The following is a 15,052-nucleotide window of genomic DNA, read 5'->3' on the forward strand; positions in this document are numbered from 1 at the left end:
AGTTCTTTGAGATGGAAGACACGATGACATTCTGCAGTGACATCAACGGTCTGTTGAAAGAACTTGGGTGTGATCACGATCCTGCAGACTGGCGCCTCTTCATCGACTCGGGGAAGAACAGCTTGAAGGCTGTTTTGCTCCACAATGGCAACGAGAAACCATCAGTCCCACTGGCTCACGCGTTCGGCATGACAGAGACCTATGAGACTATGCGGCAGCTGCTTGATTCCATCAAGTACAATGACTTCAACTGGCACATCTGCGGAGACTTGAAAGTGGTGGCGCTGTTGTTAGGGCTGCAGTCAGACTACACGAAATACATGTGCTTCCTTTGTCTCTGGGATAGCAGAGACGACAAGAATCACTGGACGAAGAAAGATTGGGAAGAGCGAAAAGAGCATGTACCTGGTCGACACAACGTGAAGCATGTCGCCCTTGTCGACCCAGCCAAGGTTTTCCTTCCACCACTCCACATAAAGCTCGGCTTGATGAAAAGTTTTGTACGGGCAATGGATCTGAATGGGCGTGGGTTTTTATACCTCAAGGAAAAGGTTGGCAACACCTTGTCGGAGGCCAAGATCAAGGCTGGTGTCTTTGTTGGACCGCAAATCCAACAGATTATGAAGGACGAAACTTTTCCGACAACTCTAAACCCCAAAGAGCTGGCAGCGTGGAGGAGCTTCAAAGCTGTGACGGACAACTTCTTGGGGAACGAGCGCGCGGACAACTATGAAGAAATAGTGCAGCAGCTGCTGGAGTCCTTCAGGAAACTTGGCTCCAGGATGTCCCTGAAAATCCATTTCCTACACCAGCACCTGAACTTCTTCCCTGACAACTTGGGAGCAGTCTCGGACGAGCACGGCGAGCGATTCCACCAAGAGATTTCACTCATGGAGACGCGTTACCAAGGGCGGCACAACCCGAACATGATGGGCGATTTCTGCTGGTTCCTGCATCGTGAAACTGACACAGAGCAGCACAAACGCAAAGCCAAATGCCTAAAGCATTTTAATTACATTCTAGTGGAGTTTTTCTGTAATTTCTATAATTTTGAAGCATTCATGATGAAATGAATAAATGAATTTTTGTAAATTTCATTGAAATCCTGACTTCTAGGCAATGGGAATATTTCTGTTACTGAAAATCCTGACGTGATACAGCAAAACGGTTATGATTTTTGAAATCAGCGTACCCAAATTAGTCTAAATCACTTTACACATCTCCAGTAAAAAATTTTTGTTGTTCAGTGTAATCATCTCCTGCATGAATGTTCCTGAATATCCTCGTATCACAATTTCAGCTTGTTTTTACTTATTTATTTAGTGTAACAAAAGTCATGGCACATGGAGGAGCAAAAGCATAAAGTATTTACCATTATACTGCACTTATTTGAAATATGTTTGACACTTCGTCTGTTTATGCAAAGAACCTTGCAGAAATAATAGTCGGATAAATGAAGAAGAAAAAAATACTAAATCAAATGGCATTTGGTATTGCGCATAGTCTCACCTCGTGCACTCATTCTGAACAAAAATACCATAGTTAACTGAACACACTACGATGGCCCACATACCTGTATCATCCATGCACCCTAATCTGTCACACACTGCCATTACCTAGTAGCTTTATTTGTTGATCATTAGCATATTTAACAACCACTTTTGTGGACATCAAGGCTAAATTGCATCAATGAATATGAAAGAAATTTCAAACGATATCCCCCATGGCTCGTCGATCAGGTGTATGAAGTTTTGCATCGATCTGTTAAGTGGTTCTGGAGAACATTTTTTTACATTTTTATTTTCAATCCAATTTGGCCACCAGAACACGTGATCGATGACAAAATAATATTAATTCTTCACTCACTTTAGGTCAGAGATAAGTTTCAGATTTTTTGGATGAGAATTTCCATTCAACCAATTCTGGCTGGAATACCATTTCACTGATGACATCATCATTATCACCCTATATATCCCATGGGTGATGGGTTAGGGTGATGACATATGTCAAGTTTCAATTTTTTTTTCGTTGAGCTATTTTGGAGATGTGCAAAATGTTTTCCTTTAATCCAATATGGCTGCCATACCACGTGACCTATTATGCCAGAGTTATTAATAAAATATTCTCCATGAGGAGTCTCTTCTATTTCAAAGTTTCACATCAATCCGACAAGGGGTTGCAGGCAGACAATTTTTTAAAGTGAAACTACATAGACATGGACACATACCAGACAGAGACAGACAGACAGATAGACACGTGTTACAATAGTCTTGCAATCTCTGAGGGGTGATATTAATAAAGGATCGATAATTTTGAGAGATTCCATGATTACAAGAATAAAGCAATGATGCTGTTGTTTCGAGGTCACAAAAAGTTTGCTAAAGATGACAAGAACATCCTCTCTTTATCACCTTCATTGAACTCACTTGCCCCCAAAGAGAAGTAAGTTAAGTGTCGGGAATATAAGTAGTTGATACAATCATAGAATGTCGCTCAATTTTTCTGGAGCCATGTTTTATCTCAAACTACATTTAATCCAGACCACATTTTACCTTGTACTACCTTGAATCCAGAGACCAAATAATAAACAGTCTACCCCCAATTTTATTCAAGCTCCAACTTGAGCTATACAAACCTGACGACAGGCAATAATCTCACACTCACCCCAAAGGACAGTAAACAGACACATCAGGGGAGTTTGTCTTGCGAAAGGCTTTTGGAGAGTTGAGGATGCGGATGTGTGTGTGCGAGGACAAACCACACATTGTGGTTTACCAGTCTTATCACTTAAACACAGAAGGCTGGCAGGATGGCCGAGAGGTACGCACATTCGTTTCTAAGCTGTCCAACTTAGCCTGGGTTTGATTCCCAACCCAGCTATAAACTGTCAGCCTGGTGTTTCACAGGCAGGGTGATTTATCAATGTGTGCGTCATAATCCTCTGGTGGACGTTAAATGGGTGTCCTGTCTGCCAGCATTCCTTGGTGGACGTTGAAGATCCCATGGTGTCCTTCGCAAAGAGTAGGCGAGTTATGGCTGGAACCATGGCCAAATTCCAAATTCCTGCCCTAACTCGTCGAACGTCAGGCCTGGCCAGCCGGTTCGTGAAGACTCGGCCCAAGCTTCCGCTGGCTGATCCCACAAGAAAGGTGGGATAATGGTGGCCGTTAAAAGAAGAAGAAGAAGCAGAAGATAACTCTTAAACACAGGAAGCAAGTACAAGATACTCATCATCACACCATTTTAAAGCCTTTTTCCCTGAGCCAGCGTCAGCTTTTTTTGCGGGCTCCAATCATGGTACCCTTTCTTGTGGCAATGTATTTACGGCCGTATGCCCTTCCTGACACCAACCCTTTAGTCGTCTTCGACACACAGGAATAATTACCAGTATACTAGTGCTCATTTCGCCGACCTCGGAAGAATGACAGGCTGAGTCAACCCCCCCCCCCCCCGATGTTAATTCAGTGGCCAGCGGGGCTCGAACTCAGGACCCCGAGGATCCTGAGCCACCACCCTAACCACTAAGCCAACACCAGGCCTAAGCAAGTACAAGATACTACGAGTACAGAATTCTATATGACAGTCGAATGAAATGTTCAACATTGTTATTATTCAGATAATCATTAAAAAATAGTCATTGATTGATCTTCTGAAATATATGTCGAGGAAGGGAAGCTAACGTAATGAGAATGGTGCAATATTACGCAGTAATGGACAGACATGAAACACACGGACAGACACTGATAGACTCATGCACAGATAATATTGATGAAGGGAGAAATAATAATCCCAAGTTTGTGTGATAAAAAAATCAACACGAATATATATATATATATATATATATATATATATATATATATATGTATATATATATATATATATATATATATATATATATATATATATATATATATATATATATATATATATATATATATATATATATATATATATATATATATATATATATATATACACATTAAGGATTAGAAAGAGGAATTGAATTGGAATGTTAAATCACAGGCATGGGAAAAGAGGAACAAGAAATGGTGGTGCGTATAAAGACTGTATCTCTGGATCTCTACAATAAGCAGAATAAAGAATGAATGTGACCTGTTGAGAGGACCAAGAGTACAAGACAGGAATATAATTTCATCCGTACAATGCCATTTATCTAATCATAGTGAGATACCATTGTAGCATATTCATCATTGGTAAATAATTGCCATGGCAGAAAAGTATAATAAGACATTGTCAACAGCAAACCCTGTTCAAAAGTTGAGCTAGATGAATGCTACTCTGTAGATAAGAGATATACACGAACAGGTGCAGAAATAGTCAATCAAATAAATCAACACTTACAGGTGCTTGGAAGCTTCACCAAGTCACTTGTGACTTGATAGAATAATCTGCTATTGTTGTTTCAATGGCTGTAACATGACTGCTGTTCTCAAACACAGAGTCGTATCAAACCAAGCCATTTATGACGATCCTTTCCAAAAGACTTGCCCATATATTCCTATGCCTGCTTGTCTGTCGAAGTAAAACTGTTCCGAGATTTCGGACTGAGATTCGCAGTTAACCAGCCAACCGTCTGTGTGTCCTGCTGCAGAAAAAACAAACAGAGTGAATAAAGCACGATATGGAAAGAACAGGGAGACGTGGAGTGCATGGGAGGAACAAACAGACTAATACATTACCACGCCTCCCTTTTCCACATCCTGTTCCTCTTCTTATAACATTGTTTGTCTAAAACTGCTTTTTCTGAGCTCTTTCCACCTTTTCGGTACCACGACCAACAACTGTCCCAATCCCTTCAAAATCACCATCTATGCACACAATCATTTTTATTCAAACCCATCATATATTTCCATCTCCAATTTTTCAGGATCATTGTTATTATTTACAGAAACAAGTTATAGCCCAATTCATTCACTTCACTGCCCTCGAAGCCAAATTCACTCGCAATGGCTGGCTGGTTATTTCTTTGAACTACCATATCCTCCTGGTGTTCATAATATTAATCACCATATCAGCTGCAATGTAGGATATCATTACTAGTTTTAGACACAATTGAAAACAAACCTCAACAAAAAGATTATTATTGATCAAAAACCTGTTTTTCAAACTATGTCTGATGAATAGTTGAATTGATAAGGGCCCTGTCACACCTTGACGTTTTAGCCAGCGTATGGCAAGGTATCAAAATGTATGTAAAACGCTGGCGTACGCTGAACTATTGATTTTTTTTTGGTTTTTTTTTTACAGTTTTGGACGTATTCATAACGAGTTGGACGTACGCATAACGTATTAGTAACGTACACAGAACGTTTCGATAACATATAGATAACTTATATCAACGAATGCTGAGCGTGTTGTCAGCGTTCACAACCTATGCCCAACGATAGTCTAACTTATGCATAGCGCGTGGCAGCGTATCGACGACGATCACATGGCGTAGGCTATTAATAGGCTGCGGCTCGACGATTCAAATCATAACCGCACTAGACATCAAAGTGTCAAGCCGCTGTCACACCTTGACGTTTTAGTCAGTGTATGCCGACGTATGAAAAATTTGCTGAATACCCTGGCACACGTCGAATACGTTATGGGTAAGTTTTGTATACGTTAATAGCATGCTGAAGCACACTGAAGCACGCTGGTATACGTCGTAGTACGCCGAGTACGTCGACAAATTTTCAGCATGTTGAAAATTTTTCGACGTACTCAGCGTATGACACACGTTCCGTATACGCTGGCCATAAGTTGTAGGCACGTTACGCGATCGTTGACACACGTCGACACATGTTACTTGTAAGTTACTCATAAGACGAAACACGTTGAGGTTATGGTTAGCGTCAGTGTTCCAGACTCCCTGTTTTTTTTTTTTCTTTTCTTCGGCATGACAGTAATGTTGACACTTCGATTTCTAGTGCGGTTATGATTTAAATCGTTGAGCGGCAGCCTATTAATTATATTATATTATAGACAGACACAGACACACACACAGACACACAGACACACACAGACACACACATTGCTGTAATTATAGATAGATGAATCAACATCTTTTGCTTGTGTGTTCAAGATCGTTGAAATTTTGCTTTACGGGGTTAAAAAGCGTACGTTGCGGTGTAGCTGTGACGGTTTCATTAGAATCGGCTCTGTCGACGTGGGTCGCTTAATCTCTTCTTCTCCAGCATTCAACGGTACAAGTTTGGATATTAAGAGCCGGAGCCGCCATCAACCTGTGGATATATGTTTGATAATGACAACGAAAAATATGACGACATGGCTGTTTTATGTCCTCTTTTTTTGAGAGAAAAAATAAATCTTTTCAGGGGGATGAAAGGTTATATTGTAACAATGTCGACGTTTTTTGTCTCCCTCTGTGGAAGTACGCCTGTTTTTATACACTGTTGTGGATTTTCGCCCATCCGGCGTGCGGGCGACCGCCTTTAGCTAAATTGCGGCCGTACGCGCCCACCGAACGAGCAATCCGGTCGCAGCTTTTCGGATCAACGCCGAAACCCAGCGACGGGTGTTGTTAACCACACCATAAATCGGCCAACTCTTCTGTCCATGCGCTACAGGGTCGATCGCCAAATTGTCGATGTACCTAATTATTCGTGCAGACAGAAATGCCGGCGATTTACACCTCAACAGTCGCTTAAAGCAGCTCGTTCCGTTTGCGATTGCTGAGCGGTTTTATATCGCCAAGCCCCATCGGACCAGATGTACGTTTTATCGGCTATTAATCAGCCAGCTATTTATTCCGATCGCAATTATGGCAGTCAATGGCAGGAAAGGACACAACGAGCAGGTGACATTTCAACAATGGGGACATTTATTTCAAATGCACATATGCAATGAATGGGGGGATGGGGGACAGGACACGAGCAAAAACCTACAGCCGATATCTATTTATTATGTACATCCACTTACAACAATTCTACTTGGTAGACAAGGCGCCACAGACTTTCATTCAAAAACCCCAGAAAAGAAAGAAGAGAACTGGGCTCGTAAGCCTTTAATGTTCCTCGGAGCAGGGATGACCGAAAGAGCTCCGTGAGGCCGTGCAGGTTACCTTCGTCACCCTTGAGGCGACTTTATGGTCTTTTTGTCGGTGACCCTCCGTATGTCCCTGTGGTCAAAGCAGCAGCTGTGGTAATGGCGGCTTGGTTGGTCCCAGGCCTAGCAGCACGCCTGGTCGATTGGGCCTGGCCGACGACGCTTCAGAGGAGCAAACGGGCCTTGCTCTTTACGAGTTGATGCTCTTTAAGAGCCCGCTCACTCCTCAGCGTCGCTCGACTGACTCAGGGCTCGATCGCCCGGACCGTTAATTAGCTGGCTGGCGACTTCTTTCTGGCTGGCGACTTTGCTGCTTACTCCAACTTGACTGCATCCACCGGCCAACTCCGACCAAAAGCGAGACCAACTCCGACCAACTCTGACCAAGGAGAGAGTCTCGGCGTTGAAACGCGCCTTTTTATAGCCCTGAGGGGAGGAGTCGCCCTGGGCTCCATCGCCCAAAATCAGCGCCCTCCTTTCTTTCACCTTTGAACTTTCACCCCCGGCTGGCTCCGCCCCTTTCGTCGTTTTGATCCGTTTTGCAAGTCATGCGCAGCCGTGTTTGAAATCACCCTGCCGCTGCGAGGATGCCATCGTGTTCGCCTGTGGAGATGTTGGTTGTTGGGGATGTTGTTGTTGGTGAAAAGATGGCGGCGCCGTGGAGATGCTGGTGAGATGTCGGCGGTTGTTGAGATGTTGTTGTGATGATGTCTGTGGAGATGATGGTGAGGAGAAGTTTGTTTGGTTGTGGAGATTGATGTTGGCGGTTGCGGCAAAGGTGGTGAGGAGATGTTTAAAATCTGAACACACACTTATTGACATAACTGATCTTAGGGGAACCTGAATGGTGATCTGTGAATTTCCACAACCGTAACAATACATTTGTTCAAATTTGAGTTCCTCAGATCTACGACTATTATCATGAAGCACCATATATGAACCAATATATTATTCTTTCCGTCAATTGCATTAACTGCATGTTACTTCATGTATGCAGTATTACTTTCAAAAGTCATATTACCTTTCCAAAATTAAACACAAAAAGCTTATAAAAATGATTTTTCGGGCAAATGGATGATTTCGCCTGTGTTCTATTACCAAATGATCTTGCCGAGCGCTCGCCACACCAGCCGTTCCTTAGCAACCGTTTCGAGCGCAAGCGTTCTCCAAGCGAATTGATAATGGGTCACACCCAGGCTAGGAGTTTTCATTTACACCTCGAAAAGACACCAAGCCAACACAACACTAAATACAACAACAGAACCACCCATTGTACTTAAACGCGATTCACTACATATTGTACGGCGAGCACGAATTATTATATTAATCCCTTGTGTGAAATACGTTGTCAGTGGCGAGCGTTGTTCACCACACAAAATTTTCATTGAAATAATCGACAATGTTTGAGGAAACAGAATTAACAATGAAAAGCATCCACTAAAATAAAAATAAGTTAAAAAAAAATAAAAATTGTGTTTTATGGAAACCGGAAAGCAAGTCGTGGCCGACCCGGCGGCGCTCTCCTGAGGAACCGTGACGACGGATTTTTTTTTTTTTGTGACAGTAAGCCGTCGTTTTGTAAGATTATATTATAAAATGCCTGTTGTTAATAACATACGTAAAGATAAGGAGAGGATGAAGCGTCATCCTTGAAGCATGAGTAACAGCTCGGTGCCCAGCGAGATCCAATCACATTAAGGCTTGTTGGAGTTGCCGGATGAGGGCTTCAGGTGAGAATAATCTTCTCATTTTTGTTATATTCCCTTTAAAACTGATCACCGACAAATGTAATGATATCCCAAACATGTGGAGAATATATAGATGGCGCACAAATACCTCAAGCCGAACTAAATGGCGTGACAGAAAGAGAACGGGAAGGAGAATGAGGAGAAGGAGGAGAAGAAGGGTAAAAGGGGGGTTCTGGGGGCTGAGGGGAAGGGTGGTGATGAAGGTAAATGGGGAGGGTTGAAGGAAAAAGAGAGTAAGGAGGAGGGGAAAAGATTGAGAGTAGACAGGGCGGTTGAGACAGAAGTGTTTATTTTACCTCAGGTTAATTTCAAGTTCGGGTTATTCTCATTGAATACACATTGAAACGAGTTTTTTTATTTATTTTTTGTTGTTGATATATTTAAAAAAAAAAACAAGCTCAAATGAGCTAAGATCCTCGTCCTCTTAATGATGACGTCATAAAAATGATGACGTCATTTGCGATAAATTACACAGGTCTACAAAATAGAACTTTAAAAAAATTGTTTTGATAATTTTATGTTCCTATATACATATATATATATATATATATATATATATATATATATATATATATATATATATATATATATATATATTTTGGGGTGCTAATTCGAAATATCAAAACAGTTTTTCTCCATCACGTAAGGTTTTCTTACAAATTGATGATGAAATGTACAAGAATTTTAGGTAAATTCCCATATTGTAAGACAAAATGAAACTAATAAAAATAAATTTGGTGCTCTATTTAGCAAAGAGAAATGACACAAATGCAATTAAAAAGTAAGACAATAGATTCTTTACAAGTGCTCCAATCACTTTTTTAGGTTCAGCACCTCAAAATCTCTTCTTTCTCACTTGAAAACTACACCTGGAACTTTTTCGTTTGTGAGCATTTGGTGGACTTTCACGATGCAACATCCAGCAGTAGTCGACCATCATACTGACATTCCATCTTCCCTAATATCTTCTTTCCATCTCCTTCATATCTTGATGAAACCTTTCCCCTTGTTCTTCACACACATCCCCGAGATTTTCCGGAAAGTAATCCAAATGGGCATGTAGGAAATGAACTTTAAGGCTCATTTTACATCCGAAGGCCTCAAACTTTTCTAGCATTCTTCCCACAATATCTTTGTAGTTTGGATCCTTGTAATTACCCAATAAGTTCTTCATCACATCTTTCAAACTAATCCATGCATCTTTTTCAGGATCACTAAGAGAGTTTTCTACATTTTCATCCTTGACGAGTTTTCTTATATCTGGTCCAACAAATACACCCTCTTTAACCTTGGCATCTGATAGAGCAGGAAACTTAATACGCAAATACTTGAAGCCTTCTGCATCCTGTGGAAAAGCTTTTACAAATTGCTTCATCAGGCCAAGTTTTATATGTAGAGGAGGCAAAAGAACCCTTTTCGGATTCACCAAGCTTTCTTGAAGGATGTTCTTTGTCCCTGGTGTAAGCGTATCCCTACTTGGCCATTGTTTTTGAGACCAGTGGAGGTCCCTGGCTCTACTATCCCACTCACACAAGAAACAAGGAAACTTTGTGTAGCCTGACTGTTGTCCAAGTAACATGCAAATTATCTTCAAGTCACCGCAAATCATCCAGTTGTGATCTTTGTATTTAATCATGTTTAAGAGTAACACCAAATCTTCATGTGTCTCCTTCATGATCACTGAGTGTCCAACAGGGATGGAAGCATATTTATTACCATTATGCAAAAGAACTGCTTTAAGACTTCTCTTTGAAGAGTCAATAAAGAGTCTCCATTCATCAGGGCTGTAACTTATGCCAAATGTTTCTATTAGTCCTGATGGATCTGTACAATAAATCAAATCATTTTCTTGAGCAAAATACGGAACAAACACTTTTTCTCAGTTACGATACCAAGAGAATGATGCACCAGGAGCTAAAAGACTCTTGGATTTAAATCTGGAGCCTAAAAGCTCTGCTGACACCTTTGCAAGTCCCAAGTCCCTCACTAGATCATTTAATTCACACTGGTTGAATAGTTGAGGTTCTTCACTTTTACCACTATTGAAGTCTACATCATCATTGCTATTGCTGCTTTCTGACTCAGAACTTAAGTGTATGTCTTCAAGGTTTCCTGGTGGTGATCGGACTGGAACATCTGGTCCATGGGCAACAGGTCGCAATGCAGATGGGAGATTTGGATAAACCATGTTTTTCACACTCTTTCAATTGTGTCCTTGTACCTTACATGAGCAAAAGTAGCAGTCATCACTGTGATTTTTCAGCTCTCTCCATATCATTGGAACCCCAAAACGAAAAGACTTCTTTGTACATTTTGTCCATTGTCTTAGTTCTTTAACACAAATTGAGCAGACCTTATGAGGAGCCCATGTCTTATCTTGGTCTCCTAATTTCACACCAAAGTGGGCATAGTAAGATTTTTTTAACAAAGTAATGTATCTCTGACGTTTCTTAGTCATAAACTCGCCACAAATGTAAAAAATTGTCCGGGCTGGTTGCACATCCCCGAGAAGCCATTATTGTTTCCAATCATGTACAGATCTGTAAAGAAAAAGTAATGGGATAAGAGAAAGGGGATATTACATTAGGATAAAATAGTAAAACACAATAATCAAACTCGGGCACACTGGTAAAACGCAATGATCGATTTTGTGAAGAAACTATACGTGATAGGATAATTTCTGTCATTTTTGAAATCAGCAGGTAAAAATTAATCAAATTCACCCAATAAATATGAAACAATTTTCTGGTCGCAGACCTGTGTTATCTGTGCTAATGCCCGGCTTGATTTCCACAAACAAAATTCAAACAGCTTGCCTAGTTTCGGAGATGATGGTGTAGGCGATTTCCATTAGCGGCGATATTATGATGTCAACTTTTTTTCTAGGAAGAATTTCCAAAATCGGAGATGGTTACTATCTGCGCGTGGGCTTTCTGCATATACATGGCAAGTTTCACGAAGATCCGATGAAAACTATGGGTTGTGAAACAAAAAATGTTAAAAAATAGGAATGACGTCATAAAAATTGATATGACGTCATAGTGATGTATCATATGTGCGGTCATTCATCTCTGCTAATGCCCTGTTCGATTCCCGCAAACAGAATTCAAAAAGCTTGCCTGGTTTCGGAGATAATTTTTTAGGCGATTTCCATTAGCGGAGATATTTTGACGTCATAACTTTTTTTCTAGGAGGAATTTTCAAAATCGGAGATGGTTACTGTCTGCGCTGGGTATTTTTACATATATACGCCAAGTTTCAGGAAGTTTCGATTAAAACTGTAGGCTGTGAAACCAAAAAGTCCACAAGAAGAAGATGAAGAACTACAACGTGAGTAAGACTGATAGATCCTCCACGAGGATCTAACAACCACGTAGCTAAACTCAATGGTGTTCGTGCTAAACTATAGCTAAACTCAAGGAAACGTTGAAGTTTCAACCTTGTTCCCTTGGGATTTAACAATGAGAGCATGAGTACCAGAGAATGTATAATTGAAGGAAACCTGAGGAAGTGATTGATACACAAGAGAATAAGAATTTACTTCTGTGGCTGTGATTTTTGCCTTTTTTTATTGATTATAGTGTGGAGAATGTGGCATCTGGCGATGCCGTACTGAAGGCCTGGAGAGAAGGGAAGAAGACCATGACATTGGGGAGGTAGATGCACAGATTAGAGAAGATTGTGGAGGAGATGAAGGAATAAAAGCAAGCATGCAATATATATAAATATATATATATATATATATATATATGGACAAAGAAATGGAAACACCAATGTAAAATCACTTGGTAGGACGTTGGGCCACCACGCGCGGCCAGTACGTCCTGCGTGCACCGTGGCATAGAGTCCATCAGCGTCTGGGATGTGGCACCATTCGTCCACAAGAAAGTCAATCAACTTACACTTTTTTGATGCAGTTGGAAAACGCAGTCTCGGGCGTCGTTCCAGAATATCCCATAAATGCTCGATTGGATTCAGATCTGGTGATTGAGAAGGCCAGGACATGGATAACGTCAGTGTCGTGCTCATCAAACCAATGCGTGCCCACACGTGCTCTGTGGATGGGGGCATTGGGGGATTAATGGCCAAAGCTTTTTATTTTATTTCAAAACCCATCAAAGCTGCAACCAGGAAACAAATCAATAACAATAAATCAAGAACACCCGAGTCAATAACAATGAAATTAAACAAGAGTTTGGCCACAAATAAATTCAAAGACAATCAAAACAAAAACAAATAAAAGTTCCAAACCCAAATTATTACCCCACATGGCTAATTCCCATGGCCTCAGCTGCCCCCCGGAGGGGGTGGGGAAAAGGTGAGAGGTGAGGGGCTTCTTCTTGGGGAGCAGGAACCTGAAGAAATGGGGGGAATGACTGGTGGAACCTTCCTGCCCCCTACCCTCACACCTCCCACCCCCACATTCCACAATGTCCAATCCCATTTCTACACTGGCCCTGGATGGGTTCACCTAATGCCTGAACTCTGCACCCCACAGGCATCTTTGCATTGGTGTGCTGACAGTATATTCCCTGTGGGGCCTCGCCCAGGGGAGGTGGCCTTTTGTACTGCTGGTCCCTCCTCTGGCACTTCTTCATTGTTCATTCACCCGAAAGAGCAGTGTCCTCACAGGCGGAGGAGGAGCTGTCGCTTTCAACCCCTGGCAGTGGGGTCTCTTGAATGGAGGTCGTTCCCTCTGACCCGGCCCTCAGAAAAACGACCTTTTCCATGCCATTCTCCCCTCCCACCTCAGTGGGCCCAGCACCCGACATAACCGCATACAAGACCTGTGTTGCTAGAAGCCAGATGATTGCGGCCTCCTCCCTGCTCTCCTCCCCTCTCTCTTCCTCCTCCTCCTCTCTCTGCTCCCCCTTTCTCTCCGTCCTCTCCTCATCCTCCTTTACTGTGGGGGTGGGGGAGGATGATGAGCCAGGCACAGCAGGCACAATACCTGTATTCGACCCTGGGGCAAAAACCCCACTCCTGCTCGCAGACGCATGCGTCCTCCTTGCATAGTTGTGCTGGCAGGAGCAGAAGGTGTGCCCCAGTGCACCACAAAGGTTGCACTGCACCTGTCCAGTGCATTGTTGCCTCAAATTTCCCAACTGGCCACACTGCGACAAAACTGTTCTTTGCACCCAAGCTGGACAAGGTGGCCCAGTTGACCAAACCTGCAGCATACTTTTGGCTGACTCGCATAAAATATCTGCCCATGGTCCATCCCAATAACGATCCCATTTAGGATGTGGGTAACTGCTGTCCTCCTTGACCCACCCAGAACTTGATGCAATATTGTCGAGCCCTAGTCCAGATACCTAAACCATTTTGGATAAGCTGTGGTGGAGTTTTAACATCGACATAACAAGACAACCAAAACTTAACATCATAATCCAAGACTCTCTCATTGTGGAGGCGGACTGTCACAACCCTCTCATGGTTGGAGAGAGCCTTGACCACACAATCAACCAGGGACCCAGCTGACTAAGCGGTAGTCCACCACACCAAAAACTCGGCAAGCCTTCCAGAAGTGTGAAAAGGCGCATCAAACCTGTGGGCCAAGAAGGAGATGAGGCAGAAAAAATATTCAGCCTTAAACCTCAGCATGCCCAATGATACTGTCTGACCAAATACCTCACTTGACAAAATGGCTCCTTCCCTTGCAAACCGAAAATGGATGCAGTTATGGTTCCTGCTCACCATGCCAGGGTCCTGGGGAGGGTGGGTACAACACTTGGATAGAAGGGGAAGGAGGGAGGTGTTGGCAAGGAAGCACGCGGCTCCCTTCCTGCCTGGCAGGTGAGGCCTGCCAGACAGGAGGGAGGCCGTGAAGAAGCAGGAAGGGAGAGCCGAACGAAAACGCAGGACTAACAGGACAAAAAGTACAAGCTTAACAAATAGACAAGATGGGGAAAATAAAAATGTGCAAGACAAACAACAAAACTAGCAGGAAGAACAAGGTAGGAACTCAAGGTAAGAGACCTTTCCTCTTGCAGCCATGCTAGCCATAATTATAGGCAACTTTGCCTGTGCAACATTTTTCTACATGACCCGAAGCATGCTGGGATGTTATTTACTAAATTAACATGTGGGTCCACCTGCGTGGAAGCCATTGCTTGGTGTCCCTCATTTATCCAGGTGTTTCCATTTATTTTTATCCACTACCTGTATATTTCAAAAATTGCATCAGCTTCTTGACTATTCGTTTCAATGATCGTCTGGATCAACATGTGGGA

General features: G+C 42.3%; 2 protein-coding genes across 11 annotated transcripts in view; one reads left to right on the top strand and one right to left on the bottom strand.

Annotated features, from left to right (window-relative positions):
• The window catches only part of LOC147025269 (interleukin-6 receptor subunit beta-like), a 46,969-nt gene extending 38,098 nt beyond the window's left edge, over positions 1-8,871 (bottom strand). The window contains exons 1-2 of one of the 5 annotated variants that reach the window (XM_085886088.1): positions 8,690-8,871; positions 4,363-4,603 (exon numbers count right to left, since the gene is read on the bottom strand). The gene's annotated coding sequence lies outside the window, so the exon portion shown is untranslated. Of the gene's footprint in view, positions 1-4,362; positions 4,669-8,689 lie in introns of those variants that run through there. The other 4 variants (XM_085886089.1, XM_085886091.1, XM_085886090.1 and 1 more) reach the window with 4 other exon arrangements.
• The window catches only part of LOC147025270 (putative bromodomain-containing protein 10), a 262,359-nt gene continuing 254,457 nt past the window's right edge, over positions 7,151-15,052 (top strand). For 4 of the 6 annotated variants that reach the window (XR_015059415.1, XR_015059414.1, XM_085886086.1 and 1 more), the window contains exon 1: positions 7,151-7,741. Coding sequence is in view for 3 of the 6 variants with exons in the window: in XM_085886086.1 (XP_085742212.1) it covers positions 7,699-7,741 (43 nt within the window). In the remaining 3 variants the exon portion in view is untranslated. Of the gene's footprint in view, positions 7,742-8,558; positions 8,802-15,052 lie in introns of those variants that run through there. The other 2 variants (XM_085886083.1, XM_085886084.1) reach the window with 2 other exon arrangements.

The sequence above is a fragment of the Eptatretus burgeri genome, chromosome 6 (genome assembly GCF_056783735.1).
Source record: "Eptatretus burgeri isolate ZD-2024b chromosome 6, Ebu_testis_v1, whole genome shotgun sequence".
In the NCBI taxonomy this organism is placed as follows: domain Eukaryota; kingdom Metazoa; phylum Chordata; class Myxini; order Myxiniformes; family Myxinidae; genus Eptatretus; species Eptatretus burgeri.